This window comes from Cupressus sempervirens, chromosome 11 (assembly GCF_028749045.1).
Source record: "Cupressus sempervirens isolate cs-2001-9-10 chromosome 11, ASM2874904v1, whole genome shotgun sequence".
NCBI classification, from domain to species: domain Eukaryota; kingdom Viridiplantae; phylum Streptophyta; class Pinopsida; order Cupressales; family Cupressaceae; genus Cupressus; species Cupressus sempervirens.
The window spans coordinates 54,267,653-54,291,456 of record NC_143128.1 but is presented as its reverse complement, the minus strand read 5'-3'; the positions used below and the strand labels follow the sequence as shown (position 1 = coordinate 54,291,456).

General features: G+C 36.5%; 1 protein-coding gene across 1 annotated transcript in view; it reads right to left on the bottom strand.

Annotated features, from left to right (window-relative positions):
* Positions 1 to 23,804, bottom strand: part of ATATH8 (Protein kinase superfamily protein) — a 185,237-nt gene that overhangs the window by 124,641 nt on the left and 36,792 nt on the right. The window contains exons 7-8 of the mRNA XM_089808697.1: positions 15,587 to 15,712; positions 1,155 to 1,352 (exon numbers count right to left, since the gene is read on the bottom strand). Coding sequence (XP_089664823.1) covers positions 1,155 to 1,352; positions 15,587 to 15,712 — 324 coding nt within the window. The remainder of the gene's footprint in view (positions 1 to 1,154; positions 1,353 to 15,586; positions 15,713 to 23,804) is intronic.

Sequence of the window (23,804 nt, the reverse complement as noted above, 5' to 3'; positions counted from 1 at the left end):
ACACACTCAAAAGCAAAAAAAGACATTGAAGGCTTCAAAAATCAAGCATAGGCATGATAAACAAAAGAGACTTGACGAATGTCTTCAGTAAAAGAATTCATCATATCAATTGGTACCGAATGGTTGGTCAATACTAACCAATTAAATAATGAATTAGACTTACAGAAATTCAAAACTAATTTGAAAAATTTTTGTATTGTTAACTAAATTTTGTGGTGACAAAATGCAGGACAACAAACAGTATCAGAGTTTACTGAAATCTTTAGCAAATGCTTATGAATATGAAACTACTAGAGATACAGTAACCAAGGAATCATCATGTCAATTTCTTGTTGTTCATGTCTCTTACGTATTCTTTTATTTGAAAATACTTAAGTTTTTATAAATTATAGAGACAAGTGACCTTTGAGTTCTTACATAGATACTGGTTTATGTATGTGCAACTAGTAGGTAGATGCACTAGAGAAAACATGCAAGATAATGTTGTTCAGAGATGAAATGCTTAAGGTGATCTTTGGCATTAAAAACTCAAAGAAGCTTTTGGAATCTGGTTGACACCTCAATTTGCCCAAGAAGAGGAGGTTTGTGCATCAACAGTCTTTGCCAATGAATTTAGCCTAGGATTCTAGACATAGTGCTTTCCTCGAAAATGTAGTGATTGGGATACTAGTTTTCATTCAATGTACTGACACAAGTCTTAGGCAGCTTTTTAGTTAACTCTTTCCAGAAAATAAAATCTGCTTTAAGGAATGTTTGGAATTTACCTCATTCACGCATATTAATCAAGGGAATAGTATTTAAATACTCTTCTCCAATACTAATTTATTCCTACTAGATATTTTTAAAAATTGTTATCTTGCCATAAGATCTTAGATAGGCATGATACAGAAGTCATTCCTTTGTTCAGTATGGCTTCGCTTCCTAAGCAAACTTGTCTTCAAAACCAAACATTAAGACAGGGAAGATGAATTTTACTTATGTTCTACTAACACCAATATCTCAACTCTAAATTACGAGCTGTGTCCAAACTCAAGCATCTGCAATTCCACATTCTTTCCAAAGATACAAATATACTCTTTCCTTCATGATGTTATGGTAAAACACACAAATTTCCACTAAAGAAACTATAAATCCTAACAATTAGACAAACGAACCAGACTCAGAAGTCGATTTCTTGCTTCCAGGCGCTGCTGTTCTGAATATATACAACCACTTGGATTTGAGCCAGTGGATATGTACAGTAATTCTTTAGGATTATCACCAGTCATCCATTCCATTGTCAGAACTCTTTTCCTGGTCAAATGATGAAAAGCCTTTGGCACTGAAATGAATGGCAATTTCGCATGCAATTCCTGTCAAGTGAAACAGTAACACATTCAGAAAATTACTCATAAAAACTTAAAACTTACATCATTATGGACAAGAAAAACTTAAACTCCAATATTGGAAAGAACAGAACTATCACTCAAATGCATAATTTTCAAGACTAAATGCATTTTGTAGCTCATGTCAGGTGTTTCATAGCTCCTGGAGCCACAAGAGAATTAGTTGCAAGCATGAGAACAACTATTATTTATGAACCAAAAATTTTCCGTCTTGGTATCATATTAAATAAGAAAGAAGATAAAATTTAGCTACAAGTATTACAAATAACTTCAGGCTTCTTATAAGCTCAAAAAAATATGAATAAGAAACATCCATTAAGTTGGAAGTTATGAAGAAGCTTTTGCAATACATTGTGCAATGGCATTTACTACCTAAATTGACCTCTTGGGGCAACTTATTACTAACTATTCCTTTTGTTACCAGTACTTGTAATCTTGTCTTCATAACCATTCATTACTCTCTCTGTGCCATGTCTTAGCCTTCCGACTACATTCTCAATCAGCAATGAGATTAATGCTAACAATGGTCTCAAGTGTTTTCAAATGCTTACACCAGTGGATATTGTAATTTGTGTCCACTCCAGAGTAAATTACTCATAAAGTATTAGCATGTAATTTTAAATCACCCCTTGCTCCAGACAGGGGTATTCATGTGTCTGAATTAGAAGATGCTTTCTTTCAGGTAAACTTCTTCAGTCTATCATCTTTTAGCACAAATTGTTGATAATTTCATTGATGAACAATAATAATTGGTATAGTCTCTCCCAAATATTCATTTTGTTAAATGGAAGCTACATCATGGGGGAAAAGAACCATAATGTGCCCAAAGTTCACTTGGACTGTTCAAACAAGAAAACAGTACAATCCTTATTAAGGAAACCAATCAATGAATCCTGGCTGAATTTAAATAGCAATTACAAGGTCTGAACATGTTGAAAATTCTAAATGGTTCCAAAACTGACACATTATTTTCTCATCACAGGGCATTCATACTATATCAAAACTTAGATGAAGGTGTCCTTAATCAATTTCTCATGCTTTCAGCCTACCATATCACTTTATTTATTCCAAGGATTGATCCTTTTTGGCCAATTACAAGTATAAATGAAGGTAACAACAAGCTGGTAATGTTTGTATTTATTATATTAATTCCTAAATTGCTGATTTGGATGCAGATGCCTGAAAAATTTATTTTATTTTTTCGAGAGGGAGGGGCGGAAGGGGGGAGGGCAGCAGAGGGGAGGGGGGGAAATAAGCCAAATCTTATATGTCCATGATATACGAAGAGTAGCATGAGCTGCTTGAAGTGCTTCAACTGCCTGTCAGTGTAGTTAAGTTACTTGCCTGTCTTCTTCAGCTGCTTAGTCAGCTCATATGACATGTCCGCTTTTTAAAATATCTAGTATTTGCTCAGGTGGAGACATTCTTACCTAGCAGCATGAAAGGAGAAAGTAATAAAAGTAAAGTTTGTCTTAATTTGTGGTGGCCCTACTTGAAATGGATTTTATCTATGCCTCTTGTATTTCAGCAATGGCTTCAGAATTTCATTAAAGTTTGGTGAATTCAAAAACTATATTGTCATGTGATGATTGATCAAACTTTGGGGACCACATGAAGATAACTCTTCAAATATATCCCATTTAGTCTATTCTTGGTGTGGTAGCTTCAGATGTGTAATGTTTTGCAGAAAAGGTGATGTCAGAAATTGGGATAGAGTCGTGGACTTATTCCTAGTGCTTTGACATCATCAGAACTTAAAGCTTAGAGTCTTTTTTTGGGACAAAGTCCAGTATAAGTATCGAACAGCCACTTGAAGAAAAAATATAAACGGCATTTTCTCATAATGTGGAGACAGTCTGCTGAATAAAGGCATGGTCTTCCACGGTCATATGTTGTATTTTGGGTTGGTATTGATAATAATGGAATGTTTTATATATTTAGGTGTCAATCTTGATATTCATTATTTGGAGTGCTGTGTGCCTTCATGATTGTTAGCTGAAAACCATGTGTATCAAACAAGAGCAGATGGTGGTGTAATTGTTGGCAGTGAATCAGTGTCCCTCATGGGGTTCGCAACATGGCTTAACTGCCTCCTTTGGATTCTACAAGTCTAGTGGTTGTATCGGGCATTGACAGGTCGATCTTGTGGTGTAATGGCAACCCTAGCTTGTAACAAGTGGTATCAATGCTTGGTCACAAGTTTGAATCAATGTAGGCCGTGGTGAGTGACGTTGGGAGGGGGATTGTTGGCAATGGGCCATTGTCCCTCACAGGGTTTGCAACATGGCTTAACAACCTCCTGTGGATTCTATCAGTCTAGTGGTTGTATTGGGCATTGACAGGTCAATCTTTTGGTGCAACAGAAACCCTAGCTTGTTACAGTATTTGCATATGCCTGTCGATCATCAAGCATTCATAGGGAGATTTTATGCTCCATGTGGACTTTTGAGGGCCTCTACTGCCGCATTTGCATCCCTACGAATCTGCCTCCACATCTAGTATTTGGATGACAGCATCCGATAACATAGATTAATTTTATTCAAATGGACCCTTATAGAAATTAATCTCTGATTTCCTCCATGAACACCAAAATGTCACTATTTTCCAAAACATTTTAAATTTAAAAGGAAATGCTTCTCTCAAAATAAGAGAAACACATAAGCCATTCAAAATTGCTTCCCGATGGTAAGCCTATAATGTTCCGCCTGCGCTGGGGAGATGTTTAGGTAAGCCTGGAGGGTTTTCTTATGTTTGAACAAGCTACTGTAGGGGTCTCTTAGTGGTCGTACGATGGGTTGAGAGGTGGGTGTACGGTCTATGAGAGTATGTGTTTGTGAGCTCGCTAAAGTGGAGTGGAGAATCCTATTAGCATAGCCCGAAGTGAGGGACCATACGGTAGGAACAATACGGTGAACCCAGCAATCTCTAGATGTCCATATGGTGACAATCTGGGGGGCCGTACAATGGGGAGGATGGAGAAACAATGTCTTACTTTTACATCCCAATTTTTGACCTAATTTAAAATATAGCCGTTGAGCTTCACATGAAGTCAGTAGGCAGTTTAATTTGTTATAATCTTGCGAAATGGTGAGATGATTAGTCGTTATAATTTCAAATGAAGATAACAAGCTAGTTGATCATTTATCACGAATTCATGGAATTCAGAAGATAGTTAACCGTTATGATTAATTATCATTAAATAATTTATTATGATAATATAATTTAACTACGGAGAATTTCCTTGCAGGAAACACGTCAAAGGGGTGGAAGCATTGTCAAAAAAAAATTAGGCACAGGAACATCACCATCACTGGGCAGATGGGTTGAGAACCTAGCGACTTGAAACAGGAAAATTCTATGGGACCCGCATGAGCTATTTAAATAAATAAATTAAGAAACATAAATAATTGAGTTAAAATATAAAACAAACCTCAAGATTTTTTATCTTTCATCAAATTATTTTAATAAATATTTATATACGTGCATATAAATATAAAAATGATTTGGCACCATCATATTTTAATAATTTAATAAAGTGACGTTTACATGTACATATATAAATATAAGATTATAATAATATTCAAAATATAACAACATTTGAATTATAATATTTGAATTATAATCTTTCCAACTTTATCTTCCAACCTTGTATTTATTTTTCCCTCTTTTTGAACTCAGCTTTTTGAAGCATTTTCATAGACACATCTGCAACGTCTCTTTCACATTGTGGAAACCAAAACTCTTGTGCAGATCATATATTTTATTCTGACTGTAGCATTGTTATGATGGTAACTTTCCTTGGTTCAGGTATTCATTCTGGTAAATGCTTGATACCCAGATAGAATGTTTAGCTATAATATTGTCTTCACTCAATATTTCATAAAATGGAATCAATGCAAGGTAAAGAAAGACTGATTTTTTGAATTCAATCATTATGCCAAACCGCCATATATCGGAAGAATCATAGACTTCAACAAATGTAGTACAAGCCAAAGATACTTGTTGGGTAACGTTTGAATATTAATGAGCTCTTACATGACATGGTATAGGTTGACCCAGCCTTTTCAAATGTCCACAATATGTTTGTAGGTTTATCACTTACGTTTGATATCTTATTTGATATTACAGATTTGATCCTCTTTTAATTTTGCTTGTCATGGCAAGTGGAAGCCAAGAAAAACATAGTATGGATCCATAATCATTATGCCAATGGATATTAGATTTAAACAATCAATTCTGAAATCTTAAAAGAACATATTCATGTAATCATAGATTGTGAAATGCTGGATGTATGTAATCTTTCTGAATAATTGATAGAGTTGTCTGCTCTGAGATTCCGCACACCTGAGACTCACCCGACTGTGTGGCCTAAGAAAAGGGTGGAGAGGTGAGAGAAAGGAATTTGCAATAACATGAAACAGTATCAATTATGGCATAACAATGTTTATCATTATTAGTTTGAATTATTTAATAGTTCATGCATGATCCTGTTACTGTAACTCCTGCTGTTAAGTCGAGTGGTATGGTTAGATATCAGGATGCTCAGTAGATGACAGTTGTTCCAAGTCCAATTCTGGGTAGGGAGGGTCTTTCTCGTTAGAGATTGTGTGGGGATAAAATTTGGTCCGAGGTTGGGTGGTTAAGCCCCTGACAATGTTTCACCTCTCCCCAAATTGTCGGACGTACAACAGACAAAGACAAGCTATACATTCAATTGTTGTCAAAAATAAGTATTGTTACTTTTATGATGTACATACAAGACGAAGGTAAGAATAATTGAGTTATATCATTGTTATAGTTATTTTATATTTAGATGCGAGAGATAGATTTATCTGATGAATTGATATATCAAACTTTCATTTATATGAATAATAAATGAGCATATCTTCTAATCTGAGTTATTGTCACAGTTAAGCTATCGGAAGAAAAGGAATGATACAGTGGTATCTGGAGTCCTAAATGATACAATGGTATCTAAAGCCCTAATTAATACAATGGTATCTTATGCCCTAAATGATCTAGTGGTAATTAAAGCCCTAAGTGATACAATGTTATCTGAAGCCCTAAATAAGCCAATGGTAATCGATGCCCTAATTGATACAGTGGTTTGTGATGGCCTAATTTTATATAGTGGTTTTTAATAGTAATCGTCATTTGATTTTGATATAACGGTATTGGATGGTAGTTGTTATATGATTTTGTTATAGTGGTATTTGTGGACTAATTTGGGTGATTGCAGAAGCCTTCTTATAATGATTTACTGGTTCAAATTTCATGGTATGTGGATTTTAATTTCTATGGTAAATTCATTGATTGTGTTTTAAGTTCTTAATTAAGAAATTTTGTCTAATTGATTTTAACGGTAAATCTCATTCACATGAACATGATTGATATAACTATCTTCCTATGAAATTGAAGTAATAACTGTATTCTATGAGTATGTTAGTTGTTAATTAAGACCCGAAAAATCGGGATGTTACACATACAGTGTGTGGAGTGGCAACTGTGGGATAGGAAGATGACTTGGTCGTACGATACAGCAGCAGTTGTACGGTAGATGAAATGGAATAGGCTATATGGTATATTCGTACAATGAGTGTTGTTAAGACCACTGAATGGTAGGGCATACAGTGTGTGCAGATTGAGTTACAGATAGACGCCAGAGCAATACATTCACCAATTATGCTAATTAATGCCCAAATAAAAGTCCAATCCAATTCTAGAGAGTTATATATGAATCTGCAACAAGATGGTGGATGGATTTGATAGACTCGAGCAAGAAATATACAGATGGAATAGGGTGAGGGTTGAATCCCACCAAAACTGAAAAAAAACAAACAGTGAAGATCTTTCACTTCCGAAATGGCGAACAATATTGAACTCAAACAGGAATTCGCAATACAAAGAAAATAACCAAATCACATACCAACTACTACCTATACGCCATGCTTAAATACCCTTCGGAGGAACTTCCCGAGGGTCCGAGATATACTAAATCAATCGGCCCATGAACAAAGGTTTGATTAATTAATTTATCACAAGAACATTACAGTCCTTTTGTCCCAAAATTTGCTTGTCCTCAAGCAAATACAATGTTGGATGTTGTAGAATGTGTTCACCTTCCCAAATTGCATCATCCAATGGCAAGTGTTTCTAGCGTACCAAGTATTCCCTCAGGGTACGGTTCCGCAGAGTCTTCTCACATACATCGATGATCTCGGTCAATTCCAATAAGAGCTTCCCTTCTTCATTGAGCGGTGGAAGATCTGTGGTTACTACGATGTTCTGTCCCACTACTTTTTTCAGGCAAGAGACATGGAAGACGTTATGGATGCGGCTCCCTTCTGGAAGTTCTAGTTCATAGGCAGCTGCACCGATGCAGCAAGCTACACGATAAGGACCATAAAAATTTGGCTTCAATTTTTCTTTCCCTTTTACCTTCAATGAGGATTGCATGTACAGATGGAGTCTAAGATAGACCAAGTCTCCCACTTTGAAACTTCTCTCAATCCGATGTCTGTCAGCGTACATCTTTTGTTGATTCTATGCCCTTTGTAAGTTCTCATTCAAGAATCTCAGTATGTCTTGTCCTTCCTGAAGCTAGTCCCTCACCCTAGGAGCATGGTTGTCACCCAACATCATGTCGATAAATGACACAGGTTCATACCTATATAGTGCTTTGAGGGGTGTCATCCCAATGGACATGTGATAAGTGGTATTGTAACAATATTCCCCCAGATGCATCCATTTGACCCATGCCTGTTGTGCTGAAACGTAATTCCAGACGTAGCCTTCTAGCCACTTGTTCACAATCTCTGTCTGTCCATATGACTGAGGGTGGTAGCTAGTACTTGGTGATAATTTTGTTCTTGCCAACCAAAACAATTATGTCTAGAAAATACTGATGAATCGACCATCCCTGTCACTAACAATGTTTCAGGGTAACCCATGCAGATGAAAAACTTCTCTGAAAAATAAGTCTGCTACTTGCACTACCTGAAAGTCTAAGGGGATGGGAAGAAGTGTGCATACTTCGTCAATCTATCCACCACCACAAAGATACAATCCTTCTTGTTTACTTTAGGAAGTCCGGTGATGAAGTCCACAAAGATACTTTTCCACTACTGTTTTGGTATAGGCAAGGACTACAGTAACCCGACAAGTAAAGTGTGTTCGAATTTGTTTTGTTGACAGACTGCACATTCCTATACATACTGCAATAGATCTACTTTAAGTCCCTTCCATGAAAACCTCTCCCTGAGATGTTTATATGTTTTGAGAAACCCTGGGTGTCTAGCCAAGGGTGAGTCATGTATTTTTCTTCAAGATTTTCTGCTTTAGTTTGGACTCAGGCACCAAGTATATCTGATCCTTGTAATAAATGATATCATCCACCACCTTGTAATGGTCATCCTGAGTGTCGTCATCCATTAGCTTACATGCAAATGTGGTTTTCGAATATTCTACCAATAAGTGTTTTCCAGTCAACTGAGATCTAAGATAGTAAACAGATAGCAGGTTTTCTTGACAGGGCATCTACAACCACATTTTTTTCCCCTTCACATATTCAATGTCGAAATCAAAAGCCTAAATCTTACTTACCAATTTTTGTTGCCTTTCATTTAGATCTCGTTGCTCTAGAAAATATCTCAAATTATTATGATCGATACGAACAACAAACTTGGCACCTACCAAATACTACCGGAATTTGGTTAGTGCATGTACGATGGCCAACATCTCTTTGTCATAAATGGAATATAGACACTCTGCTTGTATAAGCTTTCGACTCTCAGAGGCTATAGGGTGTCTATTTTGCATTATACCGCGTCAATTCCCTCTCCAGATGCATCACACTCTAGAATGAATGGTTGTGTGAAATCGGGTAAGGTGAGAACTGAACAAGTGCTCATTGCTTCTTTTAACTTATCAAAAGTGCGTTGCGCTCTTTCATTCCACTGGAAGGAGCCCTTCTTAGTCAAATCTGTTAATGGTGCGTTGAGCTGAGAGAAACTGTTTACAAACCTCGGGTAGTAATTGCACAGTCTTAAGAACCCTCGCAACTCAGAGAGCGATTTTGGTGTCGGCCAATCCAGGATAGCTTGAATCTTCTCTTGGTGGACCTGCACTCCATATTTACTAACGCACCCTAGGTATAATATTTCTGTCATTTTGAGTTCACATTTGGATTGCTTAGCAAACAAGGACTGAGCCTTCATGATCCCTATGATTTCATTTAAGTGTGTCAAGTGTTCTTCCCAAATTTTGCTGTAAATAAGGATATCATCAAAGAATACCAGCAAGTACTTACGCAGTTGTTTGTTGAAGATGCAATTCATGCAAGACTAGAAAGTAGCTGGTGCATTCATTAATCCCAACTAGAACTCATAATGCCCGTAGTGACATCGGAAGGTCATCTTCTTCCCGCACGTGGATCTGATGGTATCCGCAATGGAAATCTATTTTAGAAAAATAAACTACATCATGCAGCTCATCCAACAATTCATCGATCCTGGGAATAGGGTATCTATTTTTTATCATTTTCTTATTCAGTGCACAGTAGTCCACACACATGCGCATTGTCTCATCCTTCTTTTTTACAAATACCATTGACAATGCAAAAGGGCTAGAGCTACGACAGATCCATTCTTTCTCAAGCAACTCCTAAACCGTCTTCTCGATCTCATCTTTGAATCTTTTGGGATGATGGTATGGCATGGTGATAACTAGTTGGCGCCAGCTTCCAACTCAATGGTATGTGCAAACCCGCGATGGGAGGGTATGCCAAGAGGAATGTCTATAAAAACTTCATCATAGGTATTCAAGATATTTTGAAGATTACCATCTCGGTGGGGTGTCTGTTGTCCTTTTATAGGTTCCACCGAAATGAAACAATGTGTAGCCCATGTAATGTCATCATGCCGAAAGATTGCTTCCAATCGCTATACCAACACTTCCTTCAGTCCCTCATTGGTCACCCCACGGAGAACAACCTTCTTCCATCAACAACAAAAGTGAAGTCCATCTGTTTGAAGCTATGGGTGTATTCATCAAGTGTCTCCATCCACTGTATGCCCAAAATAACCTCCATATCATCTAGGTCCACTATAAAGAAATCCTCCATCACAGTGTGGTTAGCCATGGTGATACTCAATTGGGGAATAACGTGCGTACAGGGCAAAAGTGTCCTTCCAGCGACCTTGACCTAAAATCCTGCTATGTCTTAGTAGGTAGACCTCTTCTTTTCACCAAAGACGAGTTTACAAAATTTAGAGTGGCTCCACTATCGAGCATCACAATGAGCTTCTATCCTTGAAGGGTTCCCCATACACAATACCGTACATCTCAGGCTCCCGACTAAGGCAATGGTTCCTCCACACCATACCAATGCGGTGATTCTCTCCATACAATTCAGATTAACCATTTTGGAGTCCTCGTGGGGGTGGTCGTCTTCTGTGGGTAGATCCTCCTGATCGTCCTCATCATCAGATACGACTTCAATGTAGTGTATTTTCCCTTTACCGAGGCATCTGTGCCTAGGTTCCCATGGTCCCTTACAATTGAAACATAATTTCTTCCTTCAGAGCTCCTATCTAGTAGCTTCGTCCAACGATGGCTTCTTCGGCAGAGATTTCTTATCTTTGTCCCTTGGAAATATTGGCAGTTTGGAGTGTGACTAACCTTGAGAGGATGATGTCGATGATGATGCCATGCTTCGTGCCTTTTTAATAGCTTTTGAAAGCATGGCAGGATTGAAACCTTTTACCCAACCCCTCAGAGGTTCCATCAGTCCATCCATGAAGAGCACTATCCATTTCCTTTTGGAAATGTCTGTGACCAAAATAGAGAGTTTCTAAAATTCTATGATGTATTGGTCCACCGATCCAATTTGCCTCAGTTGTGCCAACTCTTTGAAATTAAGTTTCGGATTTTTACCATCAAATTGATCTATCAATCTTTCAGTGAATTCCGCATAAGTATTTACTTGGTCATGCCCCAGTGTGATAGTGCCATGATGCCACCATTCATGCGCCACTCCCTCCAAGTGAAGTGCTGCAAATTTGATTGCTTCTTCTGGCATTGTATTAAGTTGGAAGTATCAGCCTTCATCACCCATGCTTGCGTAGATATGGATCCCAATCCGTCAAATGGTGACAAATTTACCTTACTCAACTTTCTTCTAAGATCATCGTTAAAATATCCTCAATTTCTACCTTTGGAATATCTCATTCTCAATTCTGCGTAATCTTTGTAGGATATATCCTCCAAATTCGCATTCAAGTCTTCTTAACTGTTCTTGAACTTCCTCAAAGGTTAGTTTCTTTCCTCCATGTGGTGCCTCCGTTCATGGAGGGAAGGACGGCATGGAGGGTCAAGAGCGTGTTGGGTGAGGGTTTTCCTTACCCAACACCAAGTCTACACTGTGACCATTTTGTTCACCGGATATTTTATTGTCTACCAATTTCCTAAGAGTTTCTTCCATAAGTCGCTGAGTATCATTGATCTAAGCCTGATTCCTCGAAAGATCCCTTAGTATCGTCATGAGTTCGGTAGGAGTGGGTTCTTGATCCACCATTCTATCAACTGAATGGGATCTTCTTCTCTTTCGGCTATAAACTTCCATTCACTATCCACAGGCTGGCAGGATCATTGGATCTAATACCACTGTAATATTCCGTCCGTGCTAGAGAGATGTTTAGGTAAGCTTGGAGGGTTTTCTTGTGTTTGAACAAGCTACTGTAGGAGTCTCTTAGTGGTTGTATAGTGGGCTGAGAGGTGGGTGTACGATCTGCGATAAAATGTGTTTGTGAGCTTGCTAAAGTGGAGTGGAGAATCCTGTTAGCATAGCTCATAGTGAGGAACAGTATCGTGAACCCAGCAGTCTTTGGATGTCTGTACGGTGATAATCAGATGGGTTGTACGGTGGGGAGGGTGGAGAAACAATGTCGTACAGTGTGTGGAGTGGCAACTATGGGATAGGAAGATGACTCAGCCATACAATGGAGCAGCAATCGTACTGTAGATGAAGTGGAATAGACCGTACGGTATATCTGTATGGTGGGTGTTGTTAAGACCACTGAACGGTAGTAGGTTGTACGATGTGTGCAGACTGAGTTACAGATAGACGCCAGAGCAATACATTCATTGATTACACTAAATAATGGTCAAATAAATGTTCCAATCCAATTCCAGAGAGTTATATATGTATCTGCAACATGATGGCGCACAAATTTGCCAGACCCGAGCAAGAAATATACAGATAAAATAGGGTGAGGGTTGAATCCCACCGAAACCGGAGGAAACCAAATAGGGAAGATCTTTCACTTCCGAAATGGCGAACAATACTGAACTCCAACAGGAATTTGCAATACAAAGAAAATAACCAAATCGAATACCAACTACTACCTATATGTCGTGCTTAAATACCTTTCGGAGGAACTTCCTAAGGGTTTACAAATATAGCGACGGCCAAAACTATGAAAACAATAAAATAAAAATGGGTCTGAGATATACTAAATCAATCGGCCCATGAACAAAGGTTTGATTAATTAATTGATTTATGACAAGAACAAAGCCAATGTTATACAATTAGAATTGTGATTCGCAATAAATCACTAAAGACCTTACAAAGTAAGATTAAGGAAAGATACATAAAACAGAAGTTTAGAGCTTTCCCTATGGTGAGCAGCATAACTATCAATGGGTCAGTTCGTCATCTAATACATGCGTCTGGCATTAAAAGACTAGTTATGCTAATGTGCATGAAATATTGCTCATATCTGAGCACAAACAAACAGAATGAAAAGAATATAGATTGCCACATAGGATGTGGGGATTATGACAGTTTATATAGAAGAACCAGTTAGGGCAACCAGAATTAGAGTTGGCAAGCATAGCACACACATAAGAAAGGCTTGTACCAGTAAATTATCATAACGTTCCAAGAGGAATAAACAACACATTTGCTTAGAGAATGTCAAGGTGGTCTACTATGAAAGGGACTAGACGAGAAGAAACGCTGGCAGGCCATTTAAAATTGCTTGCCATTGCAACAACTTGAAACAAGGGATTAATCCATAACCAATCTTAGGGTTCCCTAACCAGTCAACTCTTGATTTTTAAAAAAAATTATCTCTAGGGTTCATTGAGTTATATATTAGAATTTGGAGCAATATGAGCTGATGAGAATGTAATTATATGTTAAGGCATGTAATGCTCCTTTCTCTATGCTTATGCTTATTGTTACTCATTAATGGTAGGATTGTGGTGCACATCATTCTTTGGCATTACGATATTCAACACATGAACTGTGAGCCATCTATATGAAGAACCCAAGATGTATTCCTTTTCAAAGACATCTTATCCATAGGATGACAAGTAAAATAGTAAGACTTGAAAATTTAGGAATTACGTATCCAAAAGCTGTATAACTATCTAAGCTAGTTTCAATTACTCTTATCTCTTTAAAAGGTGTCTTCTAATGTACAATCCATGAAAATATTTTGACAAGACAGAGCATAATCATCCACCATAAGGAAAGGCTAACAAGTGTCGTAAGGGATATCTATGTTAACATCAATATTTTCATAGATTGACTCAGACTCCTCAAATGGAATCAAACCATCAAATATCCTCATAGGACAACATAGACATCTTGACTAGGATAAAGCTAATCAATGTCACCATATGATAAATTGAGACTAATTCAAGCAACATCTACATGAGAAAGATTTGGCACATCAGCTAGTACCAAATTTTAACCCCATGGAATGAATAACCAATGTCTTTGCTAAGGTTTCAATTCAACAATGTACAACTACATCATTTATACTATATACAATATACATGAGTCATTTATTTGTATTCGTACAATAGACTACAAACATTTCTTCCCATGTGAACTTCATTACAATAATCACTCAGTTCTAGATTGAGTTACACTTGATTAGTAATAAATAGTCAGTGCTAAGAGATGCAACCTATCACTTTGATGAAATGAACCCTCTCAAATACTTTCCTAGATCTTCATATAATAATTTATTGCCCTGTTCATTTACCTCTGGCTATTAATTATATATTCTTTATACTGAAATAGGCAATTATATCATGTGATTACTATGTGTCCCTAATACGTATATGTGATGAGGTATCATAGCTACCAATCTTGTAACATATGGTTTGCACAATTGTTACTTTTGCTCTAAAATTTGAACCTCTGATTTGGTCAAATTTTGAGTAATATAAAAAAACATATCTAACTTGTGGTGAATTTCTAAGTGCTTTATGGTTACCAACTAATTTCAACAATGTAAACATAAAATTTTGAAAAAAATTAATCAATTACAAATTACTGAAAAAGTAAATTAAAAATCGAAGGCTTCATCAGTTATCCTAAACAATTGTATTTCAAGAAACTAAAGAAACAGATTGCAAATTAGGAGAGGAAAACTAGTTGTTTTTTATTAAACAGATCACACTGAATTAACGATTGAAAATATAAAACATACATAAACAAAGCAAGCAAAATAACATCTAAAACAGTAGAAAAAAGCAGGTAAACATTTGAGTTTTAAATCATATATGAAGTTCCTAAACTTTAAAGGGAATAAAAATTAAGAAATTTCAAAGGTAAAGAAAGAGAAGAAAAAGAAAAGAAAGGTGAACAAGTATTTTTACATATTAATGAAGGACAACAAGCTATAGTAAATGAGGATGAATCGCCATTTTTTTAGCACCCCTTTCCCAGTATGTTATGGGGATGCCTAACAAATGTCTCCAGAGCTGTTAATGCCCATATTCTATCATGCCACCCTATTGGTATGGTAGGATGGTTGACCACCACCATCCCCTCATAGCTATTGATAGATAAGTCACATGCAAAATCCTTCAACAATTATCTCTCATCAATTTGCATATGAAGGAACAAAAGACAAAGTCCATAACAAAGAAAGCTTCCAAGTTTCCAGAAAATGTGTTGATTAATTAAAAACAATCAATATGAACTACAATCACTGATAACAAACTATACTCATCAGTCAAGCATGTATGTCTCATACGAGAATGCATGGACTGAAACAACTAGATTTAATTAAAGGAAAGCAATCGACTAAGTTGATCCAGGATAGTGAAAATTACTGAAAACTAATGTTATAATATTTTAATCTTAGCATCATACATGAACTAGGCCTTCAGAAATTACATACTTGAAACTCAGATGCATTTATAGCTTCACGCCTATAATCAAGCTCTCCATATAAAGCTTGTCCTAACTCATCAATATAAAGGCGAAGATCGCTTTTTCTTCTAGCCAACTTTCCCAAGAATCCAAACTGAAAAATTCACAAGAAAACGTTATAATTTTATGTGAACTTTAAACATTGACTTCAACATTTAATGCTGTGCTATTTATAATATTGCAAGCTGAGAAAAAGTGAAGAACTGTAAAAATAGGTGTCCAGTGAAGGAGAGTATATGTTATACATGTTCTTAGAACAGAAGCCTTTATCTCATGAAAATAACTTGTTGGATCTAAATTAAGTTCTTGTAAATCTGTTTGTTCTGTAATCCATTTTTAAATGTGCTGAAATTAAAAACTTTGTAAAATATAATAGAAAAGACCAGAAGTCAGAAATTTGAGTGGGAGGTTAACTTTTTAGTCAGCTAAATTGTGTACTATCACATAGAAAGGAAAACAAAAGAAAGAAATTATAATTATGTCCATTTGTAAAAAGAATGTAGAAGTTAACTCCTCTACTGGGAGAGAGGGGGTTGTCAATCAGTAGAAGAGATGAAATTTAGATCCTTAACAAATTAAAACTTCTGATAAAATTTAACAAAGTTTAAACAGAAATCTGAAACAAATATAACTTGATAAGATAAGATAATTTATTAATGTCCAAAAAGAGACCACCAAAAGGGTCTACGGGACTGAAAGTTACAAATAAGAGACAGCTAGCAATAGGAAAACCAAGCAGTACCAAAGGAAAGAATGAGCAACCAAGAGACAAAAGAAAGAAAAACAAGAGGTACCACCAGGGGGGTTGGAAGCACAGGAGAACAAGAACAACTGCTTCAGCTCTCAGCCATTGAGAAGTACCCTAGAACTAAAAGGTAGCCACCAGGGCAAGAGGGAGTCCGTGACCGTCTCCCAGAACCACTGGGAGTGGAGAGATGTTGTCGGGGTTTGTGATCTCTACAAGGTCTCACAGACCTGGTATGAACTGAAGTAGATGGGCCCAATGAATGCTTGGTGCCTCTAGGGGAGATGATTAGCTGATCTAAACCATGTCTCGAGGGAAATTGAAGTTGTAAAGTGTGGTTACAAAGACACGCAGTCTCATAGAGGCAGAGCGTCATGCACAACTGGCTAGTGTATCTCAGAAAGAAAGCTAAGGACTAACAATCCCTAAAAAGACAATGAAACCTCCCATGATTCTCATAATAGATGGGGCAGTGGAATAAAAAGTGTAACTCTGTCTCCACCACACCCATGTCACAAAACTAGTAAATTCGATCCTCTCTATGGATCTAGTGGTCAATTTGAATGCGAAGCCGATGGGAGCCCACTCTAAAGGAGCTAAGCGGAATATGCAGGGCATGAGTCCAGTGTCGCTCAACATAAGAGGGACACAAAATGATCCCATCATGAAAGTCAATGTAGTGCTCAGCATAAAAGGCCATCCTAGTACCCCCCAGAGTCAATCCAGGTTGTATGAACATCAATATACCTCCTGTAGATGTCCATCTTGATGTGCCCATTCAACTCTGACTGGGTAGGGAGTGTTGGCAAGTGATCAGTACTGGGAAGCATAGATGTTGTCATTGACGACAATTATTCATTTTGTAAGGTCCCTTGACTTAATGATCAGTTTTGGTTATGGATAATCAAGAAAAATGCCCAAGTATAATACAAGAAGACACTATAAAATCGGATTGTTCTGATCAGCGAACACAGAATATTAAACAGTATTGTGCATAATTTTGGTTATTGGGAGTATACAATCTGTATACGATGTAAGTATGTTCGCTTGAGTTCTGATAGTAGTTAGCACACATTTTGGATGAAAAACAAGTTGACTAGTTGATACTGCAGAAGACAGAGCAAGCATTAGAAATCAAGTAATTTGGCCTAAGGAATTGAATTGCCTTATTAAGTCAATTAATTGGCAATGTAGGGACGACATCCTAGATTTTAACCCTTTGAGTACATCTTAACAATTAATCTTGGTTATTCAGCCACATGTTTTGTGAAGACAGCCGACTAGATAAGTAATTTGGGAGGATATAAAGTAACGACAGTTTTTCTATTTGAGAGAGGAGAATGACATGCAAACTTTGTATATGATACTAGAAGTTGTATTGATGATCAGATGCGAGATTTGTTGTATGGTAGGAATCAAATGTGAGCTACACAAAGGACTAATCAGGTTTTAAGATATTAATACAATCATTTTGATATTGTATCTATTACCTATTGTATTGATTGTAAATCATTACTGTGCAATGAGCTCACATTGTAAAACAACTCCTAACAAGGTTGAGACCTCTTACAAGGTCAAGTCCTCTAACAAGGACTAGGGCACTAAATGTATTTAATGACTCCTAATAGGGTCAAAACTCCTAACAAATTATTTTTAGATTAGTACATGGTTGTGGGTACCATCCCCGTTGGGGTTTTCCCTTGGCCAAGATTTCCTCGAAAACAAATCATGGTGTTATGAATTTCTCATTGTTATGTGCTTTACTTTTCAGTATTATTATTTGTGGATGCATATGGTTAAGTTTTGAAATATCCAATTGGTGTAAAAGTGTTGCAATACAGATTCATCTAATTACTTATATGCAAGTATAACATCTTGATTCTCAATTTAACCCTTTCTTAAGGAGAGACTGTGATCAGATACATAGCCCCTTGGGAGTGCTTCCTGCGGTTCTAGTTGTCTTGTACAACTTTGAACAGCTTTGCAGCAAAGTACCATATCCTCACTATACTCCTCTCTTTAAGACCTTAAAAAATAATTAATCTCGATATATTTGTAATGTCCCCTCTTTAGTTCGACATGACATTGATCATGGATTTTGCCTATTCCAGACTCTCGTAGGCAAATGGTGTGGAGAGAGAGTCAATTCTGCGGATCAAATGGTCATATCTTGCTCTTGAAGAAGTGTTAAGAGGTTATATTTTATTATTATGTGTTATTGGGGCCTACATGTTATAATTTTAAGTTGAGTTGCACTTTTTATTTTATAAAATTACTTTATCATAAAAAGTGCATTATAATGAGATTTTATAAAGGATGTTTCTAGAAGTTCTAGAAAAAGTGCATTATGAAGAGATTTTATAAAGGATGTTTCTAGAAGTTCTAGCAACTTCTTAGAAAAGTGAATAAATAGAGGGTTGGGCCTCTCATTTTGGACATGCTTGGATTTGAGATTTCTTCTACTTCTTCCATTGTGGAGCAAATTTGTAGTCTCTTGGGTCTGCAAATTATTATTTGATCTTTGGGAACGAATCACTCCCTTGGATTGGCGATTTTGAGGGTGTGAAATATCACCTGAATTGTTGCATTTGAGGAGTTGGTAATTCAGCCATCTCATTTGGACTTCATTGAGATTCAGTTATAAGGGTTTACTTTGGTTGGAATAAGGGTTTCAGTTGTGCCCTAGCATTTGTGGATTGATTAACAGGGTTTGAAGACACAGTTGTGCATTATTTTCAGACTGCCAGTCCAGGGTTTGGACCCACGTTTTTGCTTATAACTCCTAATTGGCTTGACGGATGAATTTCATATTTTAGGGGGTTATTCAGAAACCCTAGGCGCCTAGATTGATTGCTTTTGGAGTGACAAAAAACGCTGCAGTAATTTTATCTATCAGCCGTACCAGGCCGTACCTGTACGGCCCTGTCAGTTGGGCAGCAGCAGCAATTTTGTGAGTCAGTTTGGGGCAGATTGTGAGGTCTTCGTGTGGCATTAATTCAGCATTCATATCCGGCAAAATTGGAGCTATTCCAGGTGCACAAACTGAAGTTTTGATTGCCAAAATATTGCATGTTATGGATTAGAACAGTCAGCACTGTCATTGCATAAATAGTTATTTCCAGTCATTAATAACTGTTGTAAAAGTTTCGTCATTTGCATTCCAAATCCGAACTGGGTTATTGTTCATGTCATAACATTGCATTGTCAAGAGCTTGATGTATTAGAAGTGCATAGTTGTGACAGTCTCTCATTGTAATCAGTTCTATTTGCTGTCATAAAATCAGAATTGCATTGGACTTCATATTTGAGTTTCATATTGTCATCTATCTCTTAGATTGGTAGTGTTATAATCTGGAATTGTTGTTCATACATTATTGGCATCATATATTGAGGTTTCGTTGTACAACAATTAGTAATATTGCAGCCTTACATGCCAACTGTTTGACAAAATTCCTAAGTCCAGTTTGAGGGTTTTAGTGGCCTTTATAGTAAGGGTCATTACAATATTCATTCTAGGAGAGAGCTCTTTCTCATCCTAGGCCTTATGGATACCCTCTCTAGGTGTATCCATCCTTATATATGCATATGTTTTTCCTAATAGTATATACTGGTTTCTTTAGAGAATACTTGATTCCCTGCCTTGCTTCCTTTCAACACTCATCTACAGAATGTCCTATTGAATCCCTTCAGAATTTAGATGTCTGCCTTAATTTCTTTATAAAATTCAATGTGATAATGTTCCTTGGTTGTCCTTCGGAGAGATCTTAACTCTCTTCCTTTGTTCCTTTTAAGAATTTGATGAATTTCACTGTTGCACTTGAGAGTGTTCCTATATATATAGTGTTATTTAACTGATAATTTGGTGCTTGTCCCTGTTTGACTTGGATAAGCTCTGAACTTTGTTCCTTATATTATCTGATGTATATGGTTGACTGGATTAACTCTCATGTATTTTAATCAGTCTAATATGTTACATAGGATTATGATAGTTGCTTGAATCTATATACTAGAGACTGTGATTAAGGAAGGGTGGAATTCTTGATGGTATCTACAGGCTGATATCCAAAAGGAATTTATGAACAGGTGCCAATGACAGAGAACATGCCTAGTAAATGACACAGTGCAGTCAGTAATTACTTCCCTGGGATTTACTAAGTGCGACCTGCATATCTAGGCTCATATAAGAGACAATATTAACTATGTTGAGTTATGTTGTTAACTGATTGGGATGGCTATCTGGGATGACGGGAGATGTTGTTTGTGTTTATCATTTTTTACTCCTGTCTACACCCTGCAGTTCATTTACTGAAAATTGGACGTGGCCATACTGAATCTTATTTCCTCGTCTTTCCTTCATATTGTCATTGTCCCCTGTATTGAATCAAGACGCTATAGATGATGATTTGTTCTCCTTTTTGTCGTCCCCTGTTATATCTCTTTTGTTTGCCTTCATTCTCTCAAACAAATTAGTAAATCATCAAAAATGAATTGCCAAAACAAGGGATAGCAGCATGATTTAATATGTTCTCGGGTAAGATGGTAGGTCGCAACCACTCATTTGGGTCATGACCCTTCCTTAAGTCGTGGCTTCAGTAAATCATAGTTTTTGTTAGATTTCCCAGATCTGCTGCAAATGTACTAAGCACTGCTATTATATTTGGTATGTGTTTTCCAATTTGCAGCAATCTCTCATTTGTATATAAAAGTGAGTAAAGAGTAGACATGTCCCATGAAGGGACATGTCTATTCATTAATATAATCACAATCTTATAGTTATGTTATCTCATATATATATATATATATATATATATATATATATATATATATATATATATATATATATATATATATATATATATATATATATATATATATATATATATATATGTCTTTGCTACAGTTTATTCGAGAGAAGCTAGAAAACATCAACACTCCCTCTTCGCTAGAGAGGATAAACACATGACATATATTACACCATTGGTAATATTAGGAATAACAAATTTTAAGGATATCTTTGATCAGAAGATATTCAACATTTTGATATCACATCTGATATCAAGAGTATTGGTCTCCCAAAATATCGACATCTGATATTCACCAAGCACTCAAATAAGGTGTGATATCACATCAGATATCACGAGTATTGGCCTCCCAGAATATCATACGATATTCACTAATTACTCAAAATAAAGTTTGATAGTATTGGCCTCCCAAAATATCATATGATATTCACCAATTACTCAAAATCAGGTTTGATATCACATCTGATATCAAAAGTATTGGCCTCCCAGAATATCAAAGGTATTCACCAAGTACTCTTTGAGTAATGGCCTCCCAAAATGTTGAGATGCAAGACATTCACCATATATTCATTGTTTGATCTCATAATACAAGTTATTGTGAGATCGTCGCCTTACGACTTCTCCAAATACAAGTGATGATCATTTGGAAGTCATCACTTCCTCATGATATACACAGGGGTTAGGCCCATTAATTTCACATGGTCACTATGTATGAATCAAGTTCCTCTTGACTGTGACAATTTACTGATCACTGGAGAATCCATCTCATCATGGTTTACTCCCTCTTAATCAATAACACTGAAATCACTGAAGGTTAATAACATCCACAATCTTCTCCCTCTCTTTCAAGGTTGCCTCTAATAACATATCAGGCTCCCTCTAAATCTCAATCTTCCTTTTCCTGCAATAACATTCTCAGAGGAAAAGATCAAGGAACATAACTCTTATAATATAAATAAGAATAATCTGCATAATAATATAAGATCATTCTAATTCAATATAGATAAATATCTAATTTAAAGATATACTTTAATCTATACTCACTCATATTTATAAGAGGTTATATTACTATCTTGATGTACATCAACTAATTCTTTTACATTTCATAATGTCAAATTATTAAATTAAAAGATGTTACACATAGATATATTTCGTATATTAATGTTATTTCCATTTACATACAAAATAATAACATATTATACTTACCTTTGGAATCACTACCCAATACTTCTATTACCTTAGGTGATTGATGTGTATGACATGTGCAATTTATAATAATATCTACTAGTTAATAAGGGTTCACCCATTTTTTTTTATTATTATCATGCTTACACTCCCGATGTGTGATCAGTACCCTTCTTTCTCTCACTTATCAGTTTCCCCAAGTTGCTTCATATAATATGATGTTTTTATGGATGATCGTTATTTTACTATTCCCACAATGATATGACCCACCCAAGAGCGACGGTGCTAATGATGTTTGTTTCACTGATTAAACACATTTTTATTGGATAACACCCTCGTGTGTGTCATTTGTAGATGTTGATGCAAAACTGGTCTGACTATAAGATGTCATTTAACATAAGCATTCAGAACTTGTTGATTCTCCTTGCTAATAGGTGGCATGGTAGGCATGGTAACTTAAAGCATGATGTCTTTCCAAATAAATGCTCGTGCGCATCTACCGGTGAGGTTGCCCTCTGTCCAAATCTGTCGTTCATACTCAAAATTTGTATGTTGACTCCACTAGCAGTACTTGTAGCCATGATAATCCAACAACGGCCATGCATAGGAAATAAAGGATAAATGTCAACTATTCAAACATCCGCACAAGGATGCATTTTGCGATCATCAACTTATATCTTGCTAAGAATGTGGGAGGGACTGCCTTGCATTTGTTTATGTTTTCCATCGCCTACACAATCTATCTTAAGGTTCGTAAAAACCCACGTGGCTCGTCATTTTAATTTGGGATCTGCAATATTGACTAATTTCCTTCACCTTTCCACATGACCTATGAATGACACTTCCTCTACTCTGCAATGATTCAATGGTCTTTGCCATGCAATCTATGGCTAATCTGAACTTCTTTGTCACCTTTTAATGGTATCCACGCAGATTATTTTGGCTCTCTCCTTTCCATGGAATGGATTGCCATATCTAGGGTCTCTGCCACGTGGTCCATGACTGGAATGATCACTAGTTTTATCCTACTAATTGCTTCCTCTTTCATATTGCAGGGAGGGTGTACAATTGGCACGTTAGTTTTTATGGGCAGTCATATAAGTTAAATATGAATTTTGGTCCTTTTAAGTAGATGTGTGTACTCTTCATAATTGCTGATGAGGGATTGATTAACCCCTCCTACGAGGATTGACATAGTTTGTCCACCTTACCATGATGCTTGTCCCATGTTGGGAATTCTTCCTAATGTCCATCGTTAACACCACAATGGTTTCACAAAGCGTGTGTTGTGTCATCTTCATGTGCTTCTAACCAGCTTTCATGGTGGATTGAGGGATAGATTTTTACATTTGCAACTAGGCTCTAATACCATGTTAGATTTCCCGAATCTACTGCAAATGTACTAAGCACTTGTTGTCAATAAAATCTATAGTGTAGTCAATGAGTAGAATTGT